Below are 21,517 nucleotides of genomic sequence, written 5' to 3' on the forward strand. Positions count from 1 at the left end.
CACCAGATCAGAGGCAGTAGGCATGACCAGGGATGTTATCTTGATAAGTGTGTGAATTGGACCATTTTCCTGTCCTGATGAGCATTAAAAATGCAACGAGTACTTATGGGTGTCAGGAATAATGTATGGAGTAAAAAGTACATACTCTTCTTTTGAAATGTAGTGTGGTAAACATTGTCCATCATTTAAATAGTAAATTACAGATACTCCCAAAAAACAACTTAAGTTGTACTTTGAGGTATTTTTACTTAAGTACTTTACAGTACTGACATACTCAAATCAAATCAAATTTTATTTGTCACATACACATGGTTAGCAGATGTTAATGCGAGTGTAGCGAAATGCTTGTGCTTCTAGTTCCGACAATGCAGTAATAACCAACAAGTAATCTAACTAACAATTCCAAAACTACTGTCTTATACACAGTGTAAGGGGATAAAGAATAAGTACATAAGGATATATGAATGAGTGATGGTACAGGGCAGCATAGGCAAGCATACAGCATACTGAATCCATACGCTCAAACGCACCACCTATCTCAATGAGGACATCGATTTCTCCCCTTTCCAGTAGCCCCTCCCCCCTACACACTCAAGTCTGGTCCTTTCAGGCTACAGACTTTAGTCCCTAAAAAATCCAATGTATTCTCTTCTCCAACATTAAGTGGGGTTGTTTCAGAAGAAATAAGTTGTTTCTCCTTTTCAGGCACCATACATTTACATTTAACATTATTATGTTCATATTGTCAGTCTGCCACAAAAGTTATGGGTTGTTTAATGAATGTCAATTTTTCTACCATTGTCCAACTGTAATTTATTTATATATTTTTTACATGTGTATGCACTGTATATCGTTTATTTTCCGCTCTTCATGACAATGTGATTTAAGGTGTAGCTAACAGCAAAGTCAGTGCGAGTAGTACAAAAGTGCAAGTGAAGGTTCACGAAAGGTAAACGTGTTCATTTGGGGGATGCTGTGGGACTTTTTCCATTCCATTTTTTTTTATTGCTTTTGAGCATGTCTGAACTTTAGTCATTGTGATAACCCCACTTAAGTCAGTGTACAGTAAGATGAAGAAGTGAGATGGCCTACACTGAACCCTGGATAGAAGAGCCCACTGTGAGGAAACATCATACCTGTCCCATAAACCAACGGCCACACCATAAATGTGGGAAGCAACCCCTCTGTCACCACTACTGCTTACTTCTCAACAATAGACTTGCAGTTGTTTGTATTGCCACAGTAATGTTTTTCTCGGGGACCCAATACCTCATTGTTCTGTCATTTGGGAACTGCAGCCTCATCCTAGTGGTTAGAGTGTTAGACTAATAACCAAAAGGTTGCAAGATCAATATCCCTGAGCTGACAAAGTAAAAAAATCTGTCGTTCTGCCCCTGAACAAGGCAGTTAACCCACTGTTCCTAGGCCATCATTGAAAATAACAATTTGTTCTTAACTAGTAATTTTTTTTATTTTTTAAAAATCCTGTCAAAAGAGAACATACAACTGTGCTGTTGTCTCCTTGCCAAACGGGGCCGATTCCAAGGAATCATTCCCGTCACCTGCTAACCAATGTTTCAAACAGTGTGTTACATAAGTCAAAACTGAGTCAGAAAATAAACCTGGTGCCACATTTTCTGTTTCAGTGTTAATTTAATCGTACAAATGTTCATTTATACATATAGGAAAAAGGCTTTAATTTGACATTTTCTCTTCTCATGAATGTTCTATCATAAGACTATGCAAACACGCCACTCTCCATGCCATCTTGCTTACAACTGCACCCTCCCACCAAAATAAAAAAAACGGAATAAAGCTAAGAATTAAACACTCTCTGGTTTCAGAGTAAAATGCAGAACAGTGAACACAGAGGACTAACATAATGCCCTTGACAAATACATAAATATGAAAGGCTGGTGTGAAAGCACAACAGCCACAAGAAAACAGGGCCTTTTCATCAGAAGAAACCATAAGATAAGCCTCTACAAGATCTTTAGTCTATGAATAACAATTGTCATCAATTTCCTTGTTTTTCATTTACTCATAACCTTGTGGAAATTGTGAAACATTGGAAGCAGAGAAATCTTGATTGCTTGAAGAACGTGAAGGTAAATAAAATAAATTAAAATAACATTCCAAATGGGAAACAAATTGCATAACATGATGTTAACTTGGTTGATACCATGTAATTGTAAACAATAATTAATATGACTACATCTCGTAATAGAGCATTCCACTTTGACGCAGAGGAATGAATGAATCCCAGGGTTGAACCTGTCCTTTTGAGCGTATGTACCCACTCTACTTAATTTGACAATCAAAACGGGACTCAACGTTGTTAAGTGTGGAAGAAAACTAAAACACGGAGAATATATACTATTACAACAGACAATAATATCTAGATCCAGACAGCATACAGAAACTAAATCAAATCACCACTTGTAAACATCTGAAGTGACATCGTGCAAACTGCAGAAACAAAACAAACGGTGCTGATATTGTCAATGGCTTGAGCAGTCACAAACCCAGAATGTAAATACCTCTCCCTACGATGGGAAAGGGAAGTCTATTTTTCAATGTCTGTCGTGATGTGTCAGAGACCATTTGGTTTGGTTGTTTAGTTAATAGCACCATCTGCTGGCTCTAAAGAACAAGCTTTACCACATATGTGTCGTAAGTACAGTACAGCAAAGGCTTGTTTACGGGGCAACTCATTCACAGGCCTGTATCCTCATTTCTGAAACACCTGTGGAGAATTATATATTTTTTTATTAGTATTATTTTGTTTAATCTATTTAGATACATAACCTACCTGGCCTACATACATAGGTCACCACAACTTCTTTACCCAAGTTGTATCCACCACTGTGTTCAGTAAAATCCAAAAGGAAACTATACACGTGCACACATGCACAATTCAGAAAACACAGACAAGGATTCAATTCCTACAGTAATAGCTCAACAGGCAAAATAGTTTTAGATGGCTTTTTCTCACACATTTCATTTGCTCAAGCTCACACACACATCTATCCTTTTGCTAAGCTCAACCAGCAGTGCCTACCCTACACTAATGAGGTGTGTTGACAGCTACAAAATAATAACAAAACATGTATGTAGTAGAATTTAGGATTTATAGCACTCTTAATGTAGCATTCACTCATGCTGATCTTGGGAGGGTGCTGATGATGCTGGTAGGGTGTTCACTGGGATAGGTGCCTCCTTGTTCTCACTGTAGCTTGTGTTTTGGTGGAATGGGGTAGGGCCCAAGGGAGAGAGTTGTCTAGAGTCTGTATGAAATATGTGTCCCTCCCCTCTCCAGTGCCCCTGCCGCAGGTCAGCATCAGCATGCCCAGGTCTGTTCAGCACCACCTGGCCTGGGTCTCCATCTGTCTAACTCTGGCCTAACGGATAGGGTCCATGAACACCCTGAGGGGAGAGACAGAACACAGTCAACACAATGTATTCTACGAGTTATAATCTTTCTGTTATTTTTATCTCTGCATTGTTGGGAAGTATTTCACTGTTAGTCTATACTTGTTGTTTACGAAGCATGTGGCAAATATATATATTTTTATTATTAGTTTGATTTGCATGATAGAAGTTCAGTGATCGCCCTGTAGCATTCACATCTGTAATTATGAAGTACTTTGAAAGGCTGGTCATGACAGACATCAACACCATCATCTCAGACACCATAGATCCACTCCAATTCTCATACTGCTTCAACAGGTCCACAGATGACGTTATCTCAATTGTACTTCACATTGCCCTCTCCCACCTGGATAAGAGGGAAAATAACTCAGACTTCAGGTCAGCGTTCAACACCATAGTCCCCTCCAGGCTCATCACCAAGCTAGGGACCCTGGGACTGATGGAGATGAGTCAGCCTACAGGAAGGAGATCAGCGACTTAGCAGTGTGGTGCCAGGACAACAACCTCTCCCTCAACGCCAGTACGACCAAGGAGCTTTGTGGACTATAGTTAAAAGACGGGAGAGCACGTCCCCATCCACATCCACAGGGCTGTTGTGGAGCAGGTCAAGAGCTTCAAGTTCCTTGGTGTCCACATCACTAAGGACCTAACAAGGTCCACACACACCTGCACAGTTGTGAAGAGGGCACGGTAGCGCCTATTCCCCCTCAGGAGGCAGAAAATATTTGGTATGGGCCCTCGGATCCTCCAAAAGTTTGACAGCTGCACCATCGAGAGCACCTTGACTGGCTGCATCACAGCTTGATATGGTAAATGCACCACCCTTGACTGCAAAGCGCTTGAGGGTGGTGCGGACAGCGCAGTACTTCACTGGGGGCCGAGCTCCCTGCCATCCAGGACCTCTATATCAGGCAGTGTCAGAGGAAGGCCCGAAAAAAATGTCAAAAGACTCCACCCACCCAAGCAAGGCTGTTCACTCTGCTACCGTCCGGCAATCAATATCGGAGACATGGCCAACAGGCTCCGAGCCCGCTTCTACCCCCAAGCCATAAGACAGCTAAATAGTCCATTAAGGGTGCCCAAAATATCTTCACTGACCCTACGCACACTCACTAGACTATATAAAGTGCATTCGCAAAGTATTCAGAGTCCTTCACTTTCCCCCCATTTTGTTACGTTACAGCCTTATTCTAAAATGGATTCTAAAACATTTCCTCAATCTACACACAATAATGACGAAGCGAAAACAGGTTAAGATATTTTTGAAACTTTATAAAAATACTTATTTACATAAGTATTCAGACCCTTTGCTATGAGACTTGAAATTGAGCTCAGGTACATCCTGTTTCCATTGATCATCCCTTTTCTCCCCAATTTCGTGATATCCCACTTGTAGTTACAGTCTTGTCCCATCGCTGCAACACCTGTACGGACTCGGCAGAGGCGAAGGTCGAGAGCCAACACAACCCCGCCAAGCCACACTTCTTCTTGACACACTGCCCGCTTAACCCTGAAGCCAGCCGCACCAATTTGTCGGAGGAAACACTGTACAGCTGGCGACCGAGGTCAGCTTGCATGCACCAGGCCCGCCACAAGGAGTCGCTAAAGAGAGATGGGACAAGGACAATCCAGCCGGCCAAACCCTCCACTAACCCGGACAGTGCTGGGCCATTCTGAACAGGGCAGGCCCCTACATACAGCACAGCTGTATTTTTCAGAAAGATAAGCTCAGCCGTATGTAAGGAAGTACCTCAGTCTATTACTGGCTCAATAAAATCTGTGAATGAGCAACAGAAGCATGTGTTTCAGAACAGACTAGTTTACCCAGCCAAGAGTGGCAGTAAGTTAACAATGCTGGAATAAAATGGATTGCTCTGACAGAAGTAGGAGGTGATTTAGAGCAGGCACACACAGCTCTGAGGGCTATTGCACCAGTATATGGTTGTGAACTGACAAATGGTTATTATCGCATAAAGATAAACTGGGCAGATGGTGGATGTTATTGCTCAGTGAAAACCACCAGCTGACACGTAGGACCAGTTTCCCAGAAACAGATTAGGACTACAAGGTGCTTTCAATGGCGAATATCAGTTGAGAATGCTTTTTAGTCCAGGATTAGGCTTAATATGGGTCTGGGAAACCCGTAGAGTTGACCTTTAGAGCAGGGGTGTCAAACATACGGCCCATGAACCCATTCAATCCGGTGGTTTGAGCAAACAAAATAGCACATTTTGTTTTGGGGGGGGACACACACAATCTCAATCAACACTGAAATGACTAAAACGAGGCCTCCCGAGTGGCGCAGCGGTCTATGGCACTGAGGCACTTGAGGTTTCACTACAGACCCAGGTTCAAACCCAGGCTGTGTCCGGTCGGCCGGGATTTCCTCTAGCCTGAAAACTGACTTCAGTCACCAGCTGGGCAGTATTTCCTCCGACAAATTGGTGAGGCTGGCTACTGGGTTAAGCAAGTAGAGTGTCAAGAAGCAGTGTGGCTTGGCAGGGCCCTGTTTCGGAGGACTCTTGACATTCGCCTCTCCCGAGTCCGTAGGGGAGATGCAGTGATGGGACAAGACTAACTACCAATTGGGAAGAAAAATGGGTAAAAGTACAAAAAAATATATAGATGAAACTGAGTAGAAATGATAACGGTGCTACATTTACAGTCTCTTCACTCTGTCCAGCTCGTTAACAGTCAGGGAGCACAAAAAAATCCAAAAGCGCTGGAGAGTCAGTCATCTTTATGGTGGGGGAAATATAACCAATTTTAAGAGCAGCCCTCCAGACCTCACAGGGCAGGGCAGGGGTGCCTGAGTGAAAAAAGTTTGGGAACGCCTGCCTTAGAGGAACTGCACAGATGCATAGAATACCAATGAGCTCACGTGTGTTTTCTACATCTGTTCAACAACATGTGGTACGATAGAGCACGGTGGTTGACATGTTACATTTTCCTCTACTACTATTGTTTTGCATAGGAGAATGGTGGAATTTTTAGAAGGTCTGTCTGTTGTGTCTGGTCACTAAGGTGACAGGTAGGCTTACTTTTGAGCCAGGTGAGGGTGCAGTAAACACTGTAAAAATGTATAACGTGTCGAAATCACAACAATGCTTTTCATAGATTACTGATTAACAATACTGATGGAAAACAATTTATCTGTGCCACAATTCAGAGCAGAGATCTATTGTGATTTTTCCACACATACTGTAAAGTTACAGTAGTGGCATCATCTGGAAAACCTGAGGGCTATTGCACCAGTATATGGTTGTGAACTGAACACTGTACTCTTTTGTGACAACAACATGTTTTATTTTGAATCGGACGTTTCAAAGCCAGCCATGAATAGAGCACTTTTTACACACATCCAAATGTGGCACAGAAATTGAACTTGTGCTCCCACAATGTTAAGCAAAAAACAGTGAGGAGTGGACATCAGCTTGTTTCGAGGCAAGCTAACCTTGGTTCATTCATTCATACATACCTGACTGTAAGTCACTACTGACAGATTGTTTTGTAGCCCATTCGATGCTCTATTTACAGCATTGTGAGACAGTCCGTTTTCATCTTGCTGGATGGCGTCCTGCCTGCCCTCCCAGGCTCCTCCAGGCTCTTTGAAGTTGTTGTCGTCTCCGGCGTCGCGTTTGCTCTTCTGTGGCGAGGCAAAAGGGTTGAAGTCTCCCTCTACGTTGCGGTGCGGCTGGGTGTTGAACTCCGTCTCGAAGCAGGAAAGCTGCTGTGTCACGCCCAAAAGGCCACCCACCTCCACGCTGAGGATCACCCAGATGACGTCTGTGTGGACAGAGAAGGTGACACACACCAGGCATTAAGGGTGACTTGTTCTGTCCAGGAGACAGCACTGGTGGTAGTGATAGGAGTTAAACACCCAAAATGCTCAGTAGTCAATTAGAAAAAAGTTTACTTTACATTTTGGTCAAGTTGACCAATTTCAAGACATTGATTGACTACTCAATGTCTTGAAAAAGTACTTCACACTAAAAATGTTTCATGGGTCCGAAATGGATCCGTGGCTTTCCCACCCGACCCAATATATATATATATATAAAAAAAATTTTTCCTCACTGAGACATGTTCCGAATAGACCAGAGGACAGTCAGTCCCGTTCCGAAAAGGACAGTGGAAAACAGACCCGTGCTGGTTCAGATCCGAGAGTAGAAAGAGAGAGAAAGAAACCTCCAACTGGGCGCTGCCAGCGCCATCAATAAACAAGCCATATTGGCCAAATGATCCACAGGCACATCCTTAAAAAAATATTTTGTTGTGTTTCGATGTGCAGCATATTCAAAACATTAGAATCTATTTATTACTTTATTCGTTTTTACTTTCATAAAAAAATATTTGTCTATGTCACAGTTCAGCTGTCGGAGATTTGAGTGATAAATGCATCAGGGAATTGCATGCATATAGGCCTAAATTATATTGTATGATATTAATACAAATGTTATATTAAAAAGGAGACATTTAAGAATTATATTGTTAGATTAAAGGAGTAAGTCTGGTTGGCCTAAAACCTTCTTCCTCACCTCAAATTCAACTGTCGAAGTCAGTTGGAATGCCGGAGTGCACTGCCTTCATATGCCTGCAGTAAGCCTAATAATAGCCATACGCCACAAAACCTTCACAAAAGTTGCTTAACTTTATTAGGGTAATATCAAAAGTAAGTCAAGTCATTGTTTATAGGGGAAATACGAACAGGTTATTATATAAATGGATGAAATTAATGACCAACAAAAGACGATTGCCTACCGTAGGACAATCCAGCGAATGACATCAATACGCTAATGCTATTTATTTTACAACATGCCTACTTTAAACCTTGAACTAAATAGGGAGGACAAAATTAAAGACGGTTAGAATTTAATTTAGCCAACAAAAATGTATCAACAAAATGAAACAAAACACTTTTTGCATAGGTTATTTAAAGAACTGATTAAGATGATTAAATAGGCCTACAATAACAATAATGACTAAACAATTGATAAATACAAAATGCATCAAACCTAAATAGCGAGATGCACACAGTCCATTTGGCCACGCCAGCTTTCTTATCTTTGTCCACTACAATATTAAAACTTGTCCCTGGGGACATTCCCCTTGTCGGCTTCTTTTCACTCTACTCTTTCACGTCAATGAAGGACTCTTAGCAATCAACTGTAGCCTAGGCCAAGGTTGTTATTTTATTTTATTTATTTATTTATTTACTCTCATATATATATATATATATATATATATATATATATATATATATATATATATATATATATATATATATATATATATATATATATATATATATATATATATATATATATATATATATATATATATATATATATATATATATATATATATGTATATATATATATATATATATATATATATATATATATATATGTGAGGGTAGCAGCCGGAACCAGTTTCAGCTGGACAAAAGCTGTACGTATTATTGAGTTGCAATTAGCTGACACAGATAACAAGCTCGCAGTTCTCATCACACAAACACAAAATTAGGACAGGTCCAATTGGGTCCAGTCAGTAAATGCATTTTAATTGCACATACCCAAGACACGTGGCAATTATATCAGACCTGACCAATATCTGAGACAAAAGTCTGAATTTAGGACCCAGACCCGCTACGGTCCCGTGTCGGATCTCAGAATTTCAGGTCTGTTGAAATCGTGAAGACCTGTAGTCAGCACACAAACATGCAGGTTGACGTTTAATGTCATGAGTCTTGCCCTTTAGGCAGAACTGAGCGGTTTCTGTAGGATGGGCCAGCAGCAAAGTCAAAATTGGCTATATTGTAAAAATTCATGAAAACAAACAATGAGCTTTTTGGTCTTAATTAAAAGGTTAGGCATTATGGTTAGCAGTGTGGTTAAGGTTAGGGATAAAATCAGATTTTATGACTTTGTGGCAGTGCCAGCTACTGACCACTCAGCAGAGCTGCCTCCAGAACAAGATCCATGTCGATAAACGCTAACCTGCCACAAACATGCAAAGGTTAACATGTGTGGATAATTTCTAGACTTGGTTACACACTTATAAAACATGTTGTCCACAAAACAGTGTGCCTGCACCCAAAGACCTACCTCCGTAAAACAGCCCTGTGGGTGTGCACATCCTCCATTGGCCCTGGTACATGCCGGGCGCTGCGGGGCTACGCATCTGCACACTGACGTCTGAGATCTCCTGGGGTTCCAGACAGCGCACCATCACTATGTTGACGTGGCCAAACTGGTCCCCTCCAATGTACTTCAGACATACCCCAGGTGGCCAGGAATCTGCACCTGTGAAAGAGACAGACAAAGAGATTACACACGTTTACAGGCCAGTGGTTTCCGGGTCTTACATTGCAGTGAAGGTTTTTCTTCTTGTGTGACATTACATTGATGAATCATAGGTATGGCGATATGATGTACATGTCTGAAAGGTAACCCCACCTGTGTTCTGTATCCTCCAGGTCTTTGTGAATGGTGTGTCGGGGGGAACAGACTCTCCCTCACCAATCGTCACATCCTCCACAAAGGACATGGATGGTGTGTTGATGCTGGGACTCTCAACATCATAATAGGCACCGATGGCTGCCTGTAGATTCCTATTTTAATGGCAAAAGGCATTTAGAAGAGTGGGTGAGTCAATGCCATGTTTAATTAGCAAGTATTCAAACCTGATCCAGTTCCTGAAACTACTTCACAACAAGAACATTTAAAAGAAGGAAAAAAATGTAAAAGTATATCTTGCTGATAATGATTTTCCCTTGCAAGAATGAGTCGAGGTCATTTATCAGGATTGTTTTATTTTGTTCAGTGATAAAGTCTTGATCACTAGCCTAGATTAGCTCACTACCGATTAAATTACGTCATCATATCACAAACACTTGTTAGGTGATATAAAATGTACGCCTAGAGCCTCTTGGCGCAAGCTTTAACATTAGCGGTATATCTAGACCACAACTAGTTCAAACGCTTACAACTAGTGTTAGCTAGCTAACGTTACACAATTAACAAATCTGGTCAGGTTAGTTATGGTGAATATTTATGTTGCAATACGTCCTTTTGTTTTTAGCAAAAGGTAGCTAGACTTAATTTGTAACAGATGACCAGTGACTAACTATCTGGCGTTAGCTACAGTTTCACATAGCTATGTCTTAGCAGCAATGACAGTCCGTGCAAAATATCGACACAAGAAGCTATACATGCAAGAGAAAAAGAGAGCCTCGGGGACTACTCAAAATGTACCTAGCTAGCTACTATACAAGCTAGGCCCCACATCCCCGAACTCACCAGTTGCTCATGTCAAGGAAGAAAGCGCATCCTGCCGGGTTGACCTGGAACCCCAGCAGTCTTTGGAACTCTGAGATGAGGACGTCCTTGTCAGTGGTGCCCATGCAGTTGAATTTCTGAACGAACTCCGGGTCCAGGTCTATGTCCATGCCCTCCATTGGCAGGTCTCCCGTGGCAGCGACGAGGGGTTCTCTCCTAATTTAGTCCGAGGCCTTGTCCAGTCATAACAACCAGTTCAACAACAACAAGCGTAATACGCATGGCTGCGGGAGGGACAACGTTGGACGTCGGTGCAATCGAACGTCACCTTTCGTCACGGTGTATGGACTAGAATTAGAAATTAAAATAATGAATTTAATAGGATCTCTATGTGTGGACTTTTGTTTACGTCATCTGTTGCTATTCGAATTATTATTTTCATTGGCTTTTCTTTCGTTAATGATAAAACAGATTAGGTCATTCAATTAATGCTATTCATCCGTCTTTTTGTAGTTACTAAACAAAATATAAACGCAACATGCAACAATTTCAAAGATTTGACTGAGTTACAGTTCATAGAATGAAATCAGTCAATTGAAATAAATTCATTAGGCCGTAATTTATGGATTTCACATGACTGGGCACAGCCATGGGAGGGCTTAGCCCCAGCCACTTGGGAGCCAAACCAAGTCAGTTTTTCACCACAAAAGGGATTTATTTCAGACAGAAATACTCCTCCTCTGGGATCTTTTATTTCAGCTCATGAAACACTTTACATGTTGCATTTATATATATTTTTTCAGTATTGTTAGCTCTGGTCCAATGCACAGCTATATATTTGGATTCCAGTAACTTGGTTAACCTGCTTTTCTGTATCCCACAGATACAAAAAAAGCTATGCAAGCTACTTACCTTACGGGTGATACGTACCTTACACATGACTCGCCAGCCTTTCATTTTCAGGTTTTGACACACACACACACACAAACTTTGCAGGTCCATCAACCTATTTAAATACCTCATACCCTACAGTAACCTGTAGGTCATGAGAGAACCTTCATAAATCTGCAGAACGTTAATAACCTATTTATTCACACTTTATGTAGTATCCTGTAATACTTAGTCCATATCGCATGACTCTGTATTTAATTTAAAGTTATACCCCTTTGGTCATTTATAACGCATACATAAATGCCTTGTATCATATGACGCTGTATTTAGTATGAAGTCAGACACCTTTGGTCAATCATAACACAGACATAAATGCCTTGTATGTGACTGACCGGATCGATTCGATCTTAAGTAGCAACATTGTGTTTTTTTTACATTGGATAAAAGTAGAGATTTAAAGCTAGAAAATAGTATATCACTACAGTTGAGGAACAATGAGAAAGTCATTCTGCTTTGAAAGTTGATAAACTGGTAACCTCACTTTTGAGAAAATGGCCTTTGAATGTTTTGGTAGACCAACTGGAGAGCACTTCTTTGTCTACACACATTCAGCATCGTTCGCACCCTCTTAAGCTTTAGCCCCACCCATCTGTTTAAGGGTTGATCTGAGCATTCTGTCCTAACAACAGCAGCCAAGCACTCAAGCTAACATGCTAGCTACTTCCAGACACAAATGAGAGAACAGCTCACTCTGACCCTTTTATTCGCCCTAGCAGATCTGGTTAGGCTGTTTTTATGTTATCCAGGGCATTGGTGACTGCAACTGTGCTGCTGGCAACAATGTATTATTTTTTGCCAACGTTAACTGACACCGGCCATATTCAACGGGTGTTGAGCGTTCGTAAGTTATTCTGTGCTCGGGCACACTCAGGCAAGATTGCTCTGAAATCTAGGTAGATAGCCAGAGAGAATTTACCAGCTACGTCTATCAACAGCTGTCGCAATGACATTCCATTTGTGAATTATCGGGACCCCGATCTGGTGCTGGTTCGAGAAGAACATTGGTACTGCTGCTGCTTCATGTTTCTCTCCTCCTCCTTCATAGACCATTCAACATGAAGGATGTGCATCTTCATATCATGCTCTTCTTTTAAATACTTTAGTTTGCGCCCATGAAATTCAATGGCATGTTTTGTTACCAATCCAGGGCTATTGTTTGAGCTATCTTTGTTGTGAGAAGTGCTGCATAGCCAAAGCATCTCAGCGGGCTAGTCAATTTCTGTCATTGTCTGCCTCAACCATGGGATCATCTGGGTCATCCTCATCTTCAATGCAAGGATCTGGGCAGCCATGCTGTTTGAGGTCATTGAGACACACTGCTGTTGCAATCGTGACAATTCAGCAATTTCTTTGTTGAAAGCGCAATGTGTTTCTGAGACCCTGGAAACGACTCCTCCATACACCAAACATGCACTCCACTACACCTCTGGTGCGGATATGAGCTTGGTTGTACCATTGTTGCTCAGGTCCTATTGCATGAAGATAGCGGGTGAGCAAGAAGTTGGTCTGTGCATACCCACTGTCACCAAGTAGGATTCCCCTATGTTGTCCTCCTTCAAGCTGAGCATACAAAGAGAAGTTTTGGACAATCCTTGTGTCGTGAGTTGTACCTTTACAACTTGCCTCGATGTTGGAGAATTGCACACTGGGAGTGTACACACTTTGTACATTTATTGAGAACCAGTTTTTAAGATTCCTGTACTCCTCAGCATCTGCTGTAGCGGTACAGTTGATGGGAATATGGCATTCCCGTATTCATAGAACCTTATAGGTGGCTTGGGCAGCAGCATCAGGGACCTTTATGTAATTGTATTTCAGTTCACATATAGCATTGCAGACTTTGTGGAGTATTCTGCATACAGTCTGTTCACTTACACCACACAAATCTCCTGTTTCACAATGGAAGGTTCCAGATGCCAAAAAAAAAGATGATCAGTACTTGAATGGAAGGAGTGATGGATCTTCCCAGAAGAGAGTCAGATTAAAGCCTTGGCTCAAGCAAACAAATGTCAACTACATTTTCTTTGTACATACCGAAACGGTCACAGAAATGAATTTCATTAAAATCCTTCAGTGGGTTGCTCTTGACTATAACCACCCCTCTGTCTAGCCTTGGTTGTGCTCTTTGATCGTCATTGAAATAGTCAAGGTAATCCCTTTTCCTCCATTGCCAAGGTCAACCTGGGGGCCAACATCGGTGCGAAAGACCCACTGCAGCTCATGAAAACATAAAGAGAATGTGAAAGACTACTACCAGAAATGGATGGAGGAGAAGGCACAGAGCCTCATCGATAAAACAGGCAGGGTTGGATAGGTTACTTTTTAAATGTAATCCGTTACTAGTTACCTGTCCAAAATTGTTATCAGTAATGTAACTTTTGGATTACCCAAACTCAGTAACTTAATCCGATTACATTTAGTTTATTTTAGATTACGTTCCCTTTAAAAGGCATTAGAAGAAGACAAAAATGTATGTTACCAATTGAACAACATTATTGCAGGATAAATCAATGTTAAAGTTAACATAGCTGGTCATATATGGATGTTACATATTACTTTGTTTTTTTACTAAGGCTTCTTCTAACCCATCGCTTTCTATGACATTTTATACAATTAAATGATATCTTTACATTAATAAATATAATTTAAAAGTCCAAACAGGGACAACTACAGATTGTCTCTGTAAGTCTATCAAAAGTGTTTCCAGTTTGAGCATGTGTCCATTAGGCCTATGGATTTATTTATTTAATCAGCATGAATTAGATTGAGCAATAGAAGCCCCACTTTTATTCGATAGGCTGGGATCCGCACTATGCAGCTGTTGCCAGAACGCATTTTTCACTGGCTGCCCACTGGTTTGAAAAACAATGATTGATAGGCAGCTTAAACTTCTTGAATTCAACCATTATTGGGTTCAAATACAGATTGTGAACAGCCATCCACAACAACTAAATGAGAGAGCAGCAGTGTGATTCACATCAATGCGCTATGTAGATATCAATAATAAGTTATATCCGTGCTGTCATTCGTACCGCCAATTCTTTATTCAAGTTGGATAATCTTTGGATGCCGACAGCAGTTGCACCATTGGAAGACAGAGCTTGGACTGTAGCCTACAAAAGCCTATTTCTGAGCTATGTTCGAATACCCGTACTAACATACTGTATACAACATACTTAATGAGTATATACTACATATTATATACAATTAGTTAATTTTATTTACTATAAACGAACAGTATGCTTTCAGTTGAGCTCTTCACCTGTCTACCGGAAGTTGATGGTGTTGCTATGCAACCTCTTGCTAGCTAGTTAGCATAACAAATTACTAGTTAGACATTCGAGTGTGTTAGAAAGAGGAGGAAGGGAAGCGCTACTAAGGTACACAATAGTACACTTTGGTTGACAGAAGATGCTCTTTGGTAAAAGTGGTGAATTGGTCATCAAAAACAAAGGGGGACCAAGGCACTTCTTAAATTCAATCTGGAGTGCCAGAGTGCGCTCGTAGATTCAGAACATTGTCAGATTGTCCATTTTTAAATTCAGAGCGTTTCACTCTCGGAGTGCACACTGGACGCTCAGGCCTATGAGTGGGGTTGGTTTGAGCATTCTGACCTTACAACGGCAGTCAAGCACCCAAGCTAACATTGGCTAGCTTGCTAGCTACTTACAGACACAAATGAGACCACTCTGACCATTTTACTCACCCTAGCAGAGCTGGTTAGGCAGTTTTCATGTTACCCAGAGCATTGGTGACTGTAACTGTGCTGCTGGCAACAATTTGATTAAAGGTTTACTGACACCGGCCATATTCAACAGGTGTTGAGCGCTGGTAAATTCATTATTCTGCAGTGAAAGTGCTCTGAAATCGGAGTAGATAGAACGCACAATGACTATACCATTTAGCTAAGCTAAGAATGACGGGAATAATCAAGTCAATAAACATTGGGTAGTTAGTTAGATAGCCTATATTTAATATAATGTCAAGTTTGATGTATAAGTAGCCAACTAACGTTAGGTAGCTAACTAACAACATACCGGTAATGATACGCTATGTGGTTCGTAAGGACAGCGTAGCTAACAAATTGTCAGCCAATATAACGTGTGAGGTAACTTATTTGAAAAGTCATTACTTTATTATATTGCTCAACATATTCTTAACATTTGTCATAATTAGTTAAAGCAATGAATTTGTATCTGCTCTCGTTTTGACTTTGACTGCATATTTTCCGCCATTTTCTTCAAATCTGGTAACAATGTGAAGCCACACCCATTTCCTGAAGAATTGCATTATGGGCACTAAAGTATGGAAATAGTGTCCTCTGCGTGTATACTTCATATTTTGGCGAATTTAGTACGACACCCCGGAACTTTTGGCATACCAACTATATCCATACTATGACCAATAAGCATACTATATACTCAATTCACGTCACAAATAGTATGGTTAGTGTGGTTAGTATGAGTATTCAAACACAGCTCTGCTGTTTTCCCGCGATTCATCAAACACATTTGGTGTGTCATCATAGTGGTCTTTGACTTGTGGTCAGACTTGCTCAGGTGGAACAAACTTAAATTTGTGTCATTTTTCAATGATGATTTGAATGTCAGAAAACAGAGAAGTGTCAAACATTTTTTTTTTCGCAAACATACTTTCTGAATTTAAAAGTAATCCTCTCAATAATCATCTAGTTTTTCAAAAGTATCTGTAATCTGATTACAATATTTTTGCTGGTAATTTAACGAATTACAATTACCCTTTTTTTTTGTAATCCCTTACATGTAACAGATTACATGTAATCCGTTACTCCCCAACCCTGAAAACAAGTAAGCACATATGAAGGGGGATAGCTAAACATTCAGCAGATTCCATGCAGTTTTGTTTATAAGCAACAGATACAAAACATTCACAAGCCCCACACACCCATAATAATAATATAGTGTGAATAATGTAGAGAATTCAGGGGTAGCCCTGACCAGGACTTGAACTCCAGTCCAGCAACTGTCAGCCCAACACCTTAGCCCTTACGCACTAATCATCAAGGGCAGAGATCCCAACCTCTTTTACACGAAGAGATCCCAACCTCTTTTAAGGTCGCGACACTACCCCCTTCTTTTGAGTCCTCATGCGTCTTTATGCCAAGACCTTCACTTTAACAAACGCCTGTCCGATGGCCTCAGTGGCACCATCCCACGTTTCACACCAATGTAGTGAATTGAGGGGTAGCCCCGACCGGGACTCAAATCAGGTTCCTGCCACTGTCAACCCAACACCTTAGCCCTAGGTGTTGTTTGTTTAGGTGTTGGGTCGCTACAATAAGTTAACATGTTGCCTTGTGTTTTCCTCCTCAGCGGATGCCTTCCAATCGGGGGAAGATCCCGCCGAGTCCGTTCACTGGTTCCCTAGTTCGTTATGTTTTTATCGGCTTGTCAAAGAAATATCTTCAAAAAGTAGGTTACCTTCGCACGTTCATCCAAACTAATTCCAGCATCTGAACAGTGCACTGTGCACCCGCCAACTTTCCTTGAATTTGTAAGTGGCTGAAACAATTTCACTGGAGAAAGCATTCAAGCGAGCGAAACAGCGTCCCTCTGTCTTACTATGTGTGGCCCATGTATCTGATGCTGTCTGGCAAAGAAAGTGTATGACATGCCTTACTCTTTTTGGCCAGACAGCATCAGATTAATGGGCTACACATACTGAGACAGAGGAGCACTGTTTTTCTCGTTCAGATGCTTAAATCTAGGATTGATGCGTCATTATTTCGGCTTGCAACTCGGTCAAATAAATTATCAATATTTAAATTTTTATTTGGATGGGCAAGGAGGTACGGTACGGAGGGCCAGGCCCCCTAAGGCCCGCCCATAATGTCGGCCCTATCCTGGGGACTGAGCTTTTGCAGCGTTCATAACATCTCCTACTATTGTAAAAATGAGCATGAGACTGGGAAACGCCCCTCCAGCTCATAATTACTAGTGGGATCCCTGAGCTTTGACTTCTCTTACATGCTGAACTCTGATCACTACTAAATAAATGACCCTTGATAACAATTTCAGCAGTTAAATGCAACAACCAAACATTATTTATAAAAAGCAATCTATTGATATTGTTTTTGAACACTATAATTTGTTTACAAGCATGATAGCTGTTGTTTTAGTTTATGGTTGACAAAGCTTGTTTGCCATTAGTCAATTTGTATTTCTCAACCATTTCACTGTGAAAGCATTCAACTGTTTTTTATGACTTCACAACTGGTAATTACCCCCTTCCCACTTGGTTATGAACGCAGCAATAAACCTTTGCTTTGTGAACCCCAGGTGGCCCTCCACACCCAGGCATGCTACCAGTGCCCGGGCCCCATATGAATGGTCATGGTCCTCCTATGATGCAAATGAGGGGCCCCTCACCACATGGAATGATGCCTGGAAGTGAGATTGTTGCCCCAACACTTAAATTATATATTGTTGATGTAAATATATTTTTGATAGGCATTGGATTAAAGATCTACAAGTTCTCACCTGCATTTACAAAATGTATCTACTGCTGATCACCAATATCTTCATTGAACAAAATACAGTAGTTCATGCATGGTCAAGGTCATAACTTTGAGATGTATTTTTCACCAAGATTTGATAGAATGGATTCATAAGGGACATGTATACTCGACCATGATAAGGATCTAATGTGAATAACAAGTGAAACCATTTAAGATATCTGTGATGTTTGCTGTCCTGTAGGCCAGGTATGCGAACACCAATGGGCCACATGCAGATGATGCCTGGCCCACATTAGATGTGCCCCCATCGGCCTATGATGCTAATCAGACCGGGTATGATCCAGCCAGACAGATGAGACCCAAAATCAAGTGGTTCTGCACTGCAATACATGCTCTTTGGAAGTCACTGCTGCCCAAAATGCATTGTTTGGGTTTTTGAAGTGGCCACCTATTGTCTTGACTCAAAAACCCTTTTGGTTAGAGTGTTTCAGCGAGCTCCCGTGGCATTAGTTAATTTTTCTCTTTATATTAATTTCTTAGCTTGAAAAGGTAGTACAATTTGCAAAACAAGTTACTCTACAATGAGTCTTGACGGATGTGTCAAAAGTTTCTGACAACATGCCCGGCAGAACTACTAAGAACTCGACCAAAACCACCACCCCTGTAGGGCTCCCGAGTGGTGCAGTGGCCTAAGGCACTGCATCTCACTTTGACTATATTAATTGGTGCAATGACAGATAACAGACTGTGTTTATGTAAGGAAAAAAAACATCCTCTTGCAGTGGATTAGTGACATCTATTCAAGGTTGGCACATGCAAACACCTCTTATCCCTTGGGTTTTGTTATTCCAATGTAAAATTGGCTTTTTTTTAGACCCACAGACTTTTATTTTTTTCAATAAATAACATTAGTAGACTTGAACATGTATGTTGGTCTTCAATCATTTTGTTTGAATAATAGATGGATGACAGAGGCTCCTAACTATCTATAGTTTCATCAAATGAGAACACCTGTTGTTTAGTAAATGGTCAACACATTTATTCCTTCAAATATTGACCCATACATTATTAAATTAAAAGGGCATTACTTAAGTGTGCCATATAGATAGAAGGCTACTTTTCAGATAGACTCTTTCTCCGCAGGTCACTTGTACGTTCTTTTCTTCTTGTGAATGTGCAGCATGTGATTCGTAAGGGCATTTGTACGACTGAAGCACTTGCCACAATCATGACAGCTAAATGGTTTCTCCCCAGTGTGTATCCTCATGTGCTCCGTCAGGGCTCCTTTCAGTTTAAAGCATCTTCCACAAACATGGCACCGGTGTGGCCTTTCCCCTGTGTGAAGTTTCAGGTGTGTCTTTAAAGTGCCTACCGCAACAAAGCCTTTGTTACATAAAGGACATGTAAATGGTTTCTCTCCTGCATGACCCATCATGTGCACGATAAGACTTTTTTCCCTCTTGAGGAATTTGCCACATACATTGCACTGAAATGGTTTGTCTGATTCTGCATTGCCAATTAGCTGATTCATATTTAATGTGCTCACGGAGCTGTAAGGGGTTACTACAGAGAGGGTTTGAGAGTCACTGGTTGGTTCTGATACTCTGTAATCCTCTTCATCTGGTTCTATTTTGATCTCTTCAATTGTGCTGGTAGGTAGTGAGTCCCTCTCTCTGTTCTCCACAGTTTGTATGTGGTAAAGTTGGGAGGACTTATGTGGGTCATCCTGATCACAGTCACTTTTCACAAAGGGAGGAGAACATGTTAGAATGTTGGTATCAGACTCCAGCCCCTGAAGCTGCTCTTCCTCCTGATTGGTCCTGAGTTCTTCCTGTTCTTCTTTAATCTGTGTGGGGTCTGAGTCCTCCTGCACCAGACCAGGGGTCCACTCCTGCTCACAGTGCTGCTGCTCAAGGGGAACCTCCTCAGGGACAGGGAGAATGAGCTGCTGGGTATCTGGCAGAAAGGACAGAGGATGAAAGAGTTGTCTAGATCTCCATATTCATAGTGGTGACAAGACGAGATGTAATCTGTCCAAGTATTAGGCACTAATATTTAAAAATATTCACATTGATTATAAATGAATGGGTGTTGTAAAAACTCTAGAGGCTTGCACAGATTATTTAATCAGCCAACAGTATTCGCATGCCATGGTAACTTTGTTGCTGTCGATCTGTGCGTCTCAGAAAATTGCTTAGTATATTTGCTTCCTGAGATATTACACTAGCATGTGCTTCCTTCCCGCAAGTTGATATCAGATAATCGTGCACAGCGCGACACCAATACAGTCTATCTGGAACGCAATCAATGTGTAATTTATTGAATTGTGTAGCATAATTAATAACTAGACCTATCTGTAATGGTAGGTAGGTGGCCACAAACCTGCTTTATGTAACTTTATCTTCGGTTGGGTAACGATGTGCAGTTGCCTTTGTAGACGATCGATCTCCTCCTTTGAACGGGAGATTTCTTCCTGGTACTCCGTTATCGTTTTTTCCACTGCCCCAAATATCTCAACAGCCGCTGCAGTTAATCGCTCGGTGAGAAACGTATTCAACAGCTGCAGTTTGGACATTTTCAGATAGATTAATGCTTTTAATCCACAGAATCAACAATATTTATTGCATTTCTTCTCCCAAATGCAAATAAACGGATACACATGCGCAGCCTCTATAGCTCTTGCCCTGGGAAGTTATTGGCTGTGAAGAACAGCTCGCTACATTACCGCCACCTGCTGTGCAGTATGACTGATTTAGAGTGAATAATTATTTCATCTTTTTGACCAGAACATTTGACACATTAAACTCCAACAGTAGGCTATGTGAGCCACAGGATATCATAATAGCCAAGTTCATTATGCATAAAATTAAGTTAATAAGAAACAAACCTTGATGATTGAAGTGTTATGTCTCCTCCATGGTCTCTCATAATACTGAAGTCAAAAAATGTATGTCTCCACTATAGCCTCTGCAGTGACAGTAATTATCAGATGGTTTGCTATGCAAACCCGCCGGAGCACGGAGAAGATCTTATTAAACACGCATTTCCTATTTGAAATTATTTGCCAACCGGCTACCTGGTCCACAACGATTTTCATCATTCATGGACTACGCACCCTGTACTATCATCCTAGAAATGCACATTGCTCTTTGCACATCATATGCACCGGACTCTTTTTCAGAAACATATTTTCCCCACCGCACATCATCCTGTAAAAGTGTTTTTTTATTCATACATCTTTACATACAGTGTACACTGAGAGTACAAAACATTAGGAGCACATCCTCTTTCCATGACAGACTGACCAGGTGAAAACTATGATCCCTTATTGATGTCACCCGTTAAATCCACCTCAATC

The 21,517-nt window shown here is 41.0% G+C and overlaps 2 protein-coding genes across 2 annotated transcripts; both read right to left on the reverse strand.

Moving 5' to 3' along the window:
- Window positions 1–1,633: 1,633 nt before the first annotated feature.
- LOC110494729 (protein ILRUN) lies at window positions 1,634–11,128 on the reverse strand. Its single transcript, XM_021570048.3, has 5 exons — window positions 10,734–11,128; window positions 9,891–10,045; window positions 9,540–9,737; window positions 6,911–7,218; window positions 1,634–3,426 (listed from the first exon to the last, which is right to left on the reverse strand). The coding sequence occupies exons 1-5, from the start codon at window positions 10,889–10,891 to the stop codon at window positions 3,391–3,393; spliced, it is 855 nt and encodes a 284-aa protein (XP_021425723.1). The 5' UTR covers window positions 10,892–11,128; the 3' UTR covers window positions 1,634–3,390.
- An 8,045-nt stretch (window positions 11,129–19,173) lies between these two features.
- Window positions 19,174–20,853, reverse strand: LOC110494732 (uncharacterized). Its single transcript, XM_021570051.3, has 2 exons — window positions 20,542–20,853; window positions 19,174–20,115 (listed from the first exon to the last, which is right to left on the reverse strand). Exons 1-2 carry the CDS (start codon window positions 20,732–20,734, stop codon window positions 19,304–19,306), a joined length of 1,005 nt encoding a protein of 334 aa, XP_021425726.1. The 5' UTR covers window positions 20,735–20,853; the 3' UTR covers window positions 19,174–19,303.
- Window positions 20,854–21,517: the final 664 nt, after the last annotated feature.

The sequence above is a fragment of the Oncorhynchus mykiss genome, chromosome 17 (genome assembly GCF_057628025.1).
Source record: "Oncorhynchus mykiss isolate SJ-2025 chromosome 17, ASM5762802v1, whole genome shotgun sequence".
In the NCBI taxonomy this organism is placed as follows: domain Eukaryota; kingdom Metazoa; phylum Chordata; class Actinopteri; order Salmoniformes; family Salmonidae; genus Oncorhynchus; species Oncorhynchus mykiss.